A 12,855-nucleotide genomic window follows, 5' to 3' on the forward strand; every position below is an offset into this window, starting at 1 on the left:
AAGACGTTGAGGGGTTCCATCATCTGGGTCCGGTTGTTGCTGCACAGACTCTGTTGAATACAAGCCGTCCTCGTCGCCGTTGATGTCTGTCTGATTCTGGGCTGCATACCGAGATGTCCATCGAATCGACAGATGAGGATTGCTTAGACTTTTGTTCTTTTGCACAGTTCACGTACTGGTGCCGGAACTTTTGTCTCGATAACCTTTACCCTGTACTGCATGTGGTTATTGGTTGTCGTTATTGAACTAACAGATCTTTGGTGTACTAGACAGAAAACACTCGGGGGTCTTGTTTTGTTCAATGTTCTGACGGATGCACCTCATTAGGTTGTCGCTTGTTATTGAAAAACTATAACACTTCAATACGTGAGGGTTACCTAACACCTGCATCCCTGGTGGCTACGTCTTCCCACCCTGTAAGAACCAGCATGAGATGTGGCTTCCGCCTCCTGGTCCATGTGTTCTAGGAGCCGTACCTGCCACTGCTGACGGATGCCACCATTCTGGTTGTTGTTACTAACATCACCTGCATTGGTCTGTGACGGGCATCCCTAGGATGAGGGCTTACCAAGGTTGGCCTTATTCTTCCACTAGTCAGCCTCTTTCCGGTTGGGGAGTTATCACAAGCATCTACGGATCTCGGCACCCACCACCATCTGTTGAATGCTGCACTTGTTTGAGGACAGGTAATGTCTATAGAAATGGAGAAAACTTGAGTGTTTTCTCTTTTATAGATACATTACCTGTCCTCAAGATTCATCCCGCCCGGGCCTCCCCGCTTCCTGTTCTCCGTGCGATGCGCTCAGGGAAAAAGAAGGAAGTTACAGTCATGTGACCGGAACTAGAGAGCAGTATGCAGTAGAAGAATTTAGGCCATCCCATTGGCTGTTGGGATGTTCGGACCAGACCACTTGCGTGGGGGGGAGGTGCACTTGTTTGAGGACAGGTAATGTATCTATAAAAGAGAAAACACTCAAGTTTTCTCCAAATGTAGAATACAATAGTATATCACTAAGAGAAGATAAATGTAGAATACAATAGTATATCACTAAGAGAAGGTAAATGTAGAATACAATAGTATATCACTAAGAGAAGATAAATATAAATGTAGAATACAATAGTATATCACTAAGAGAAGATAAATGTAGAATACAATAGTATATCACTAAGAGAAGGTAAATGTAGAATACAATAGTATATCACTAAGAGAAGATAAATATAAATGTAGAATACAATAGTATATCACTAAGAGAAGATAAATGTAGAATACAATAGTATATCACTAAGAGAAGGTAAATATAAATGTAGAATACAATAGTATATCACTAAGAGAAGGTAAATGTAGAATACAATAGTATATCACTAAGAGAAGATAAATGTAGAATACAATAGTATATCACTAAGAGAAGGTAAATATAAATGTAGAATACAATAGTATATCACTAAGAGAAGGTAAATGTAGAATACAATAGTATATCACTAAGAGAAGATAAATATAAATGTAGAATACAATAGTATATCACTTAGAGAAGATAAATGTAGAATACAATAGTATATCACTTAGAGAAGGTAAATGTAGAATACAATAGTATATCACTTAGAGAAGATAAATGTAGAATACAATAGTATATCACTAAGAGAAGGTAAATGTAGAATACAATAGTATATCACTAAGAGAAGGTAAATGTAGAATACAATAGTATATCACTTAGAGAAGATAAATGTAGAATACAATAGTATATCACTAAGAGAAGATAAATGTAGAATACAATAGTATATCACTTAGAGAAGATAAATGTAGAATACAATAGTATATCACTAAGAGAAGATAAATGTAGAATACAATAGTATATCACTTGGGGGGGGGGGGGGGGGGGTATAATTATCAACTATTGACTGTCATTGAGGGCAATGTAAGGTTTTAGGGACCCTTGGCCTTGGTTAATATCAATTTCTTCGGTCCATAAAACCTGATATTGCCTGAAATGTGGTCAGTAATTGTTTTATTACATAATGACATCCATAAGACTCGTACATTCCTGCTTTGTTTGTCAGAATTGAAATACGCCAGTGCTTATGATTTCCCACACAATGCCTTCTAACTGATGAGATTTAATGACGTCACGTAATCCTATGACGTCGTTGAAATATTACCAAGACAAAAATTAAATTAGAGACACTATGACTAGCAAGATTGTCAAAATTATATTAATAACAAAATAAAAAACGAAATATAATAAATCTGTACAGACATTTAAGCTAAACCGTTGCTGATTACCTCCAAATGCATTCTTTACTTGTATTAGAATCCAGGGAGTGCCGAATCCAACTCCATTTAGATATATCATGTACGTTTCTAAATCTACGAGATATTCCTTACAAAATTTGACGATTACTGACCTTGTCTTTGTTGTATTTGCAGAATTAAACTCAGTATGAATAAAGTTATCTTTTTGTTGAAGGACAGCAAAGCGTTTTGTCACAAGTGTGTGGTTGTTTACATTAGAATACTACCTTATAATTCACACATCTTGCCCTCCCCCCCCAACACCCTAATGCCTATCTAAAACATGGATATCATCTACAGATGTAAGTTGTACACTAGCAGATTTTGTCTGGTAACAAATATTGTTTTGTATTAATTGAGCAGTTAGTATTGTGTTCGAACACCAGTTTTATGACCTTATTATCTAGAGATTATCAGCTGGAGCAATGAAGATTTTGAAAAAAGGAAAAATGTCCGATAGCATTTAAAAGAGGAAGGAAAAGATGCCTTTATACTGTTTGTAATCATATTGTGTTGTTGCAGCGCCTCTATACTGTTTGTAATCATATTGTGTTGTTGCAGCGCCTCTATACTGTTTGTAATCATATTGTGTTGTTGCAGCGCCTCTATACTGTTTGTAATCATATTGTGTTGTTGCAGCGCCTCTATACTGTTTGTAATCATATTGTGTTGTTGCAGCGCCTCTATACTGTTTGTAATCATATTGTGTTGTTGCAGCGCCTCTATACTGTTTGTAATCATATTGTGTTGTTGCAGCGCCTCTATACTGTTTGTAATCATATTGTGTTGTTGCAGCGCCTCTATACTGTTTGTAATCATATTGTGTTGTTGCAGCGCCTCTATACTGTTTGTAATCATATTGTGTTGTTGCAGCGCCTCTATACTGTTTGTAATCATATTGTGTTGTTGCAGCGCCTCTATACTGTTTGTAATCATATTGTGTTGTTGCAGCGCCTCTATACTGTTTGTAATCATATTGTGTTGTTGCAGCGCCTCTATACTGTTTGTAATCATATTGTGTTGTTGCAGCGCCTCTATACTGTTTGTAATCATATTGTGTTGTTGCAGCGCCTCTATACTGTTTGTAATCATATTGTGTTGTTGCAGCGCCTCTATACTGTTTGTAATCATATTGTGTTGTTGCAGCGCCTCTATACTGTTTGTAATCATATTGTGTTGTTGCAGCGCCTCTATACTGTTTGTAATCATATTGTGTTGTTGCAGCGCCTCTATACTGTTTGTAATCATATTGTGTTGTTGCAGCGCCTCTATACTGTTTGTAATCATATTGTGTTGTTGCAGCGCCTCTATACTGTTTGTAATCATATTGTGTTGTTGCAGCGCCTCTATACTGTTTGTAATCATATTGTGTTGTTGCAGCGCCTCTATACTGTTTGTAATCATATTGTGTTGTTGCAGCGCCTCTATACTGTTTGTAATCATATTGTGTTGTTGCAGCGCCTCTATACTGTTTGTAATCATATTGTGTTGTTGCAGCGCCTCTATACTGTTTGTAATCATATTGTGTTGTTGCAGCGCCTCTATACTGTTTGTAATCATATTGTGTTGTTGCAGCGCCTCTATACTGTTTGTAATCATATTGTGTTGTTGCAGCGCCTCTATACTGTTTGTAATCATATTGTGTTGTTGCAGCGCCTCTATACTGTTTGTAATCATATTGTGTTGTTGCAGCGCCTCTATACTGTTTGTAATCATATTGTGTTGTTGCAGCGCCTCTATACTGTTTGTAATCATATTGTGTTGTTGCAGCGCCTCTATACTGTTTGTAATCATATTGTGTTGTTGCAGCGCCTCTATACTGTTTGTAATCATATTGTGTTGTTGCAGCGCCTCTATACTGTTTGTAATCATATTGTGTTGTTGCAGCGCCTCTATACTGTTTGTAATCATATTGTGTTGTTGCAGCGCCTCTATACTGTTTGTAATCATATTGTGTTGTTGCAGCGCCTCTATACTGTTTGTAATCATATTGTGTTGTTGCAGCGCCTCTATACTGTTTGTAATCATATTGTGTTGTTGCAGCGCCTCTATACTGTTTGTAATCATATTGTGTTGTTGCAGCGCCTCGAAATGATCATGAAGAGAGTGAAGACCGATGGATCAGAATCTCCAAAGGTAAATCAAAGCATTCTCTTTGAATCTATGAAGATTACAAGACTTAGTTATATGCAGTCATGTGGGATAGAAAATGTACACCCGAGGTAGTGAAAAGTTCCACCACAGAGAGTGTACTTTTTCTATCCCACATTAATACATATAATGGAGGTTTTTTCTCTCATCCATTGATAAATAAACTATATTATTTTACACAAACAGATAAAGATGGCTAAAAATTTAACTTTTTTATTTGACCATGTTATTATAAATAAACTACATTTTCATAAGAAGAAAAGCAAAAGTGTTTTGGAAATAACAAGAAAATAGTATTTTTGTTTCCAATTTAGAAACAGTTTGTTAAGAAATAAGTAACTTGTAGTATATATCCCATAGCATGAAAAAAGGCGTTCCCTGTGGGACGGACTATAGTTGTTTAGTTATCTATTACTTTCTGTGACAACCATTAAAATGTTATAACGAGCCAGTGTTTGAAGTACTCAGTGTTATTTGTCTTCAGTCTGTATATTATCTTGTTGTTTTCCCTCAGACCCAGTCACCTGCCAAGTCTGTGAACAGTTCCCCCAGCAAGAGTGGCGACTCCTCCACCGAGAGCAGTGCTGAAGATACCGGCGAGGAAACCATGACAACTGTGGTGACGACGTCCGGCGCAGTGACCACCATCTCGACGATGGTGACATCAGACAACACGCCGATGGATGAGCAGCCGATGTCGCGGGTCGTGTCGCCGCCCCCAGACAGGATGTCGGAAAGCGTGAACACCCCCAGGTTCCACTCACCACTCCTAGAGCACCTAGTCCAGAGCAAGTCCACAGAGAACCTCGCGGCTGAGCGACCCAAGTTCAAATCTCCTATTCTACAAACGCTTCTTGGAAAAAATAAACTTAGGAAAACGGACGGTAAAGAAGAAAAGTCTGTGATTTTCTCGTTAGAGAAGGATGTGTCTAGCAGTGTAGAGAAAACTGTGTCTAGCAATGTTGACAAGAACAACACTCCAAATTTTGATGTGAAGGGTAACACTCCAAATGTTGAAGTGAAGGATGAAGATAAGGATGTAGACACGTCAGAAAGCCAGTCGACTTCTCTCACTAGTGTTAAAAACAGTGTGTCAGGGCTTGTTGATCATATAGACAGCAACCTTGATGAGACCCCAGTTGTAGTGGACAAGGAAAACAATTCTAGTGATTCACAAGCCGCTGTTGAGGACGCTGTAATCCGTGATGAGACATCAGTTGTCATGGACAACAAGGCTAGTGAGTCTGTTATAGTGGACAACAAGACTAGTGATTCATTAATAGTGGACACGGACAACACAGCTGGTGAATCCCCGGTTACTCTTGGTAACGGTGTGAAGGAGTTTGACCTGTTTGGTGATTTGGTGATGAGCTCGTCGAACCTCACTGATGAGGACAAGACCATGAAGTCGGGGGCCGACTCGGGGATTCTCATCGACCTCGGGACGAGCGGGTCCGGTTTGACCTCCATCAACGGCTTCACTCACAACGGCGTCTTTCAGACCTCGCAAGAACTCGTCGACTCGAGGTATGCACTCACTCACTGCTTTTATTTATTACTTATTATATAGTTCTTAGTGGATTTTTGTGTGTCTTTTTGAGATGGCAGAAGATGTTTAGTCAAAATGAGGTGAGTTTTAGCAAGTCATCCGTGTTGCGTTTTGACACATTTTCCTTACATGAACATCATTTTATGCAAAACCTAACATTAAAAAATGTTAGAATTAAATATGAAACAGATTCAGCTTATTTCAGGAAACATAGTATAATAAATGGAGATTATTAAATGAGCTTGTGTATCATACTGATTTTACCAAACGAGTGTCAGGATTTTTGTATTGCGAGAGCAAGGGTAATACATGAATCCTGACACAAGTTTTGTAAAATCAGTACGACTCACATGCGAGTGTAATAATTTCTTTATTATCCATATTATTATTGTTGTTTTCTTCATGAATAGCAAGACCCAACTCAAAATGTTTCAGCCACAACTAGAAGGAGACGATGAAATAACATCATATTTCAAATGCACAGTCTGAGCTAGGCGTGGGAAAGCAACGACATGTTATGACGTCGCTTCCCAAAATTACGTCATCACACTTTTGCTTCATATGATTATTATTAACTCGGTTATGTTGAACCATGTGGATAATAAAGACTTATTGCAGGCTACCTTTATTGGCTAAAGGTGATTATGAATTTTGCAAAGGTAGTCCATTGGGCGACCATCGATTTTAAGGTCTGGCGAGTATTATTATCAGGTAGTATATCTGCACATTGGCAAAATATTTGATTATTCTATGGATCTCTATCTTGTGCCTCGTCTATAGGAGGACAACCACTTCTGAGGAAATCCTTTACTGCAAATTTCATCCCTTTTGCATCATAAAGTTTATTTCATCTTTCTTGCATTGCCACAAAGAGGATTGCCACTCCCTGACTAGTTTACACAGTTCAACTGTTAGTCTCTTGGTACTGCATTAACTTTCACTTCAAAGACAGTGCAAGTCAATCTGCATACCTTGGCTGTTCTAGCATTTTGTCTTCATCCCTGTATTAAAAATGAGATTTAATCTGTATAATTTAATGGTAATATGTAAAGAAACATTTTTAATTTATATTAGATTTCTTTTTCTAAAAATGTTACTAGAGTTAGTATGGGTTTAAAGCTTAATAACATGTTTTTATACGAATTTTAACTATATTTATCGGTTTCCTTTTGATGCAAACGGACTATATACGGTCAGCACATGGTTATTATTTAACAAAGAACATTCTAGTTTTGAATAACCTTCGCAATTAAATTCCAGTGTAATAATTGGAGGACTAGTTGAATTTGAGAAGGACCAGTAAGATTTTATTTTCAACCATTATTGATTGGAAGTAGAAAGTGATTATTTAAGCAGGGGTTAGGAAGTGATTCATTGAACAGAAGTGATTCATTGAACATGAGTTGGAATGTGATTGATTTAGGAAGTGATTGATTCAGTAAGAGTTAGTAAGTGATTGATTCAGTAAGAGTTAGGAAGTGATTGATTCAGTAAGAGTTAGGAAGTGATCGATTAAGTAAGAGTTCTTACTAGATTCAGTCAGCATGTAGAGTGGTAGGTTCTCACTAATAGTCACGGGGCGGCATGTATCAGTGGTAGAGTTCTCATTACACGGGGCGGCATGTAGCTCGGTGGTAGAGTTCTCACTAATAGTTACGGGGCGGCATGTAGCTCGGTGGTAGAGTTCTCACTAATAGTCACGGGGCGGCATGTAGCTCAGTGGTAGAGTTCTCACTAATAGACACGGGGCGGCATGTAGCTCGGTGGTAGAGTTCTCACTAATAGTCACGGGGCGGCATGTAGCTCGGTGGTAGAGTTCTCACTAATAGTCACGGGGCGGCATGTAGCTCGGTGGTAGAGTTCTCACTAATAGTCACGGGTGGCATGTAGCTCGGTGGTAGAGTTCTCACTAATAGTCATACAGTAGCCAATGATTAATTAGCTGATGTGCTCTAGTGGTGGTTGAACAAAAAAACACCTTTTAACTTTTGTTTCTTGTATAACTGCATATCACCACACCCATGTATCATTTTACCTGTTTTCATCCTGTCTGGTATAACTGCATATCACCACACCCATGTATCATTTTACCTGTTTTTATCCTGTCTGGTATAACTGCATATCACCACACCCATGTATCATTTTACCTGTTTTCATCCTGTCTGGTATAACTGCATATCACCACACCCATGTATCATTTTACCTGTTTTCATCCTGTCTGGTATAACTGCATATCACCACACCCATGTATCATTTTACCTGTTTTCATCCTGTCTGGTATAACTGCATATCACCACACCAGGGGTGGGGAAAAGCCCTTTTTTGCCGGTCTGGGACCAATTCTCGATCTCTGAGACCGAAATTATTTTTTTAAAACGCGCGTTTGCCGGTCCCACTTTTGTCATTCTTGTCGGTCCGAAGCACCTGTCCATTTCTATTATTGGAACAAATTCCTATCGGTCAAGCGGACCGGCCAGCCCAGACATCGGTATCTCGTGGATGATTTAAAATAATAAATAAATAGTGGTCAATAGTGGTCTGGTGTTTCAGACGTTTGTGATTTTAAAGTCTGCCTAAGTATATCGCCAGTCACTGAAGTCGGACCTACAGTAGTGTCAATCGACTGCCACTAGGCTAGACATTTGTCAAAGTCGCTGAGTCGGTCAAGAGATTACACAGACATTAACGATAGCACCATTCTTGGTTTAGAGAGCCATTAATGTATTACACTCCAATTAAAACAAAGGACCCAGAATTTGCAACTGGTTACATTCAACATCTGTCAACACCTGTGTACGGAGCTCTGTCGGGTGGAGTGTCCTAGTCCGAAGCAAGAGGCTTTTGTGCAATACAAACTGCTTAAAATAGCATAAAATAAAATGAAATAATCTATAAATGTATTTATTGTTGACTGTTCAATGTAGTGTATCCAATAATTATAAAGGATTTTAAAATTAAAAGGTTTCCACCTTTTTTTTAACAAGTGGGAGTAAGCAGAACAGCTACATGTACTGTTATCTCAAGAGCCAGTAGAGGTCAAATTTCATCCAATCAGTGATGACGTTATTACTCTCTTTGTCTAAACATGTGCTAGCTCAGGCTGTCAAACTCTTCAACGGTGCCATCTTTTATTAATTTTCAAGATACAGTACTAAATACTCGTACTTTTTAAAATTCATAACTTTTATTCCTTTTTTATATTATTTATTCTATTATGTAAAATATATACAATTTGTGGGGGTTTTCACTGATCATATGTGATTTTTTTTTTTTTCATGTTAATTGTTTTGCGTTCATGATTCAAGATAAAACTATACAAATATCACTATGATTTTAAAAAAAACTATGTGGCAGATATCGGGGTTTTTTTTTTTTTTTTTTTTTTTAATTCCTCCCACCCACCCCGGTAGTGATGACATCAAGTGGGACCGATTGACAATTTTATTTTTCCCCACCCCTGCACCACACCCTGTCTGGTATAACTGCATATCACCACACCCATGTATCATTTTACCTGTTTTTATCCTGTCTGGTAAATCTGTTACCTGTTTTCATCCTGTCTGGTAAACCTGTTACCGTTTTCATCCTGTCTGGTAAACCTGTTACCGTTTTCATCCTGTCTGGTAAACCTGTTACCTTTTTCATCCTGTCTGGTAAACCTGTTGCCTGTTTTCATCCTGTCTGGTAAACCTGTTGCCTGTTTTCATCCTGTCTGGTAAACCTGTTACCTGTTTTCATCCTGTCTGGTAAACCTGTTACCATCCTGTCTGGTAAACCTGTTACTGTTTTCATCCTGTCTGGTAAACCTGTTACTGTTTTCATTTACCTGTTTTCATCCTGTCTGGTAAACCTGTTATTGTTTTCATCCTGTCTGGAAACCTGTTAATGTTTTCGAGCTGAATTCACTGACAGCCAAGATTATGGAATATTTCGTTTTCTAAATCTTGATCAGCGATATTTCTAGTCAACTGAAAATTGATTAGCAACTTCATGTACTGTTTAATGTTTTAAAATTGTGTAGTGATCTCTGACATTTTGCATAGCGAATCACGATGCCAAACTGAACATAATGTTCCCTAGACTTATTCTTGATGTTATATAATTAACAACCCATTTATTTAACACTTATCATGACAGGCCTTTAGATATTAGTAAAGTGAAGGTAACAAATGGTGTTCCCAACATAAACACTCCCAAATTAAATACAAACATACATAGTATATACTAGCCTCAAAACTATTCACCTTAAAACCAGTGAAATGTTATTCTTTAATTTATATTATGACTTGAAATTCATTTCTTAATATTGACAACTCTTCTGTTATGAACATTGCTGCATATAAAAGACCTTGCTGCATTCAGAACAGACAAAAAACATGTTACCACAAATTAGAGAGATCTAAAGCACTGCATGATGTTACGTCAACAATCTGTTTATTTAAGATACAGTCAATCTGTGATGGCTACATTTCAGTTTGGAAGTGACGCTCACTATCCAGTTATTTAATTTATCTGTGGAATGAGTCAATTAATTGAGACTAGTGGGCTGTCACGGTTGACTCAACTCATCTATGAATAGCTCAAGTGTATTACCAGTGGCCTGGAGGCAACCGCCAGTTTTAGTAGAGAATAGCCTCAGTGTAAACAGTTGATAGAGCAAACAGGCTGGGTGTACAGGAGGAAAGTCCTCAACTGAAACGAGGTCATCCCACTACAGGTAACACAGGTAGAGTGGGCTCGCTGTCATACAGGTAGAGTGGGCTCGCTGTCCTGTCATGGCAGACTGCTGGAAGAGCTGACCTCGAGTTACCTGGGAACACACACATTGTAGTTGAGGTATGTGCTCGTTACACCTGCAGAAAACAGCCTTCCAGTTGTAGTAACATTAGTGGTTACTTGTTCACTTCATATTAGTGTCTCATCATATTTATTAGTATCGCACCGTATGTATTAGTGTTGCACCGTGTTGAGTAAATCATCTCGGTTGAGTTTCTCTAGATGACTCATCAGGATGCTTATTGGTTAGCCATTAGATAGTATATTTTAAAAATCTCTTTATGAAAGGTGACTTCACAGCATTGTATTTACTAACCTTACTAACTCCAGACCCGGAATTAGTCACTGGCGATGTCAGAGGCTAAGTCTGGGGTGGGTGTGCCTGAACCCTTCCCTTCCTACTAACCTTGATGACAAGGTTTTCAATGTGACCCAGTATACATTATTATGTACTACCTGAACATGTAGGTATAGTTTTATGTACTAAACATATCATTAAAGAAACAAAAAATAAGCCTGAAAATGTTTGGTTAAAAATGGCCATGAAAAAGTTGATAACTTTACCATTATACCACAGAGGCTGGTATCGAGTTGGAGGCTAATTTAAATGGAAATCCTGATCAGGATGGGGCGTAAAGAATGCTGTGTTGACAAATACACCTATACATGTGGCGTACATGTCAACATCTAGGCGATTCAGGTCAACGGGGACACATTTGGCTTGCACAGTACATGTTTATCTGTCACTTGCTAACATTAGGTTAATAATACATATACAAAACCTTTAAATAAACTTGATTGGCTGTTTCTCCTGTCAGTGTATATCACAACCAGCATTTATTTCATTACAATAATATTAATAATGAAAGTAGTAACTCTTTAAAATTATCTCTAATCAGTTTATGCAGAAATAAACCAACAAAAAAACATCCATTATCTACAGTCTCTTGAGCAATTGAAAACACATTTGATCAATCTGCTGCCATTCACCACAGATATGACTACAGTGTAGCTGTTTCGCTGTCTGCAGTTTATGTGGTTGTCTAATTACACAAACATTTATTCTCCTCTTTTTAAAACACACTGTCTGAGGTCTCATTAACTCTTTGCAGACATTAATATGAAAGGTTTCATTTATCAAACTAAATGCACCTACCACATGATTGAGAGTAATTTTGACGATGTCCACTATTACCCAAATCCTACCCTATTTGAACTTGTGATGTGTGAGAAAAACCCTCTTGTACTGAGTTACCTGTTAAATTACATGTCCAAGTAAAATGTGACAACTGAGTAGTCCACCACTGTTGTGTTAGTAACAGCCTTTCTTCATCACCGTGTCACTGAGTAGTCCACCACTGTTGTGTTAATAACAGCCTTTCTTCATCACCGTGTCACTGAGTAGTCCACCACTGTTGTGTTAATAACAGCTTTTCTTCTTCACTGTTTCACTGACTTTGATTATTATTACAAAATAGATTGCTTTGTAGTTCAGCATTAGTATGAAATTGCTTGTTTTGTATTTCAGTACATGTGTATTACTAATTTAGTAAATTAGTCACTATTACTCTGAAATCAGTGGTTCTGTATTTTAGAATTAGTATGAAATTGGTTATTACTTATTTCAGTATTAGCATCAGATCGGTGGACAGCCTGTGCACCTCTGTGACTGACAACAAGGAGTTTGAGGAGATCATCGACCTGTCGAGTGTGTCAAACAAAGCGCCCGTCCAGCTCAAGAGCCAGGAGAATGACAACAAGGGAGACAAATGCGAGGACCTTCTCAACCTGAACAACATCGACTGCGGCGGTCCCAGTCCCACACCAATCATAGCCTTTGAAGAAAAGACCACGTCCGCTCAGCACGATGTCCCAGGTTTGTACTGTGGTTATGTCAGTTCTAAACTTCCTGTAATATACACTGTTAATCTAGAGAGTATATGTATTTAATGTAACACAATCAGTCCCACACCAATCATAGCCTTCGAGGAAAAGACCACGTCCGCTCAGCACGATGTCCCAGGTTTGTACGGTGCTTGCGTCAGTTCTAAACTTCCTGTAATCTACTGTTAATCTAGAGAGCATATGTATT

General features: G+C 38.2%; 1 protein-coding gene across 1 annotated transcript in view; it reads left to right on the top strand.

Moving 5' to 3' along the window:
* LOC121370229 overlaps positions 1 to 12,855 on the top strand; it is an 89,587-nt gene that overhangs the window by 70,973 nt on the left and 5,759 nt on the right. Inside the window, exons 11-13 of the mRNA XM_041495353.1 lie at positions 4,175 to 4,423; positions 4,953 to 5,965; positions 12,392 to 12,639. Coding sequence (XP_041351287.1) covers positions 4,175 to 4,423; positions 4,953 to 5,965; positions 12,392 to 12,639 — 1,510 coding nt within the window. The remainder of the gene's footprint in view (positions 1 to 4,174; positions 4,424 to 4,952; positions 5,966 to 12,391; positions 12,640 to 12,855) is intronic.

The sequence above is a fragment of the Gigantopelta aegis genome, chromosome 4, assembly GCF_016097555.1.
Source record: "Gigantopelta aegis isolate Gae_Host chromosome 4, Gae_host_genome, whole genome shotgun sequence".
NCBI classification, from domain to species: Eukaryota; Metazoa; Mollusca; class Gastropoda; order Neomphalida; family Peltospiridae; genus Gigantopelta; species Gigantopelta aegis.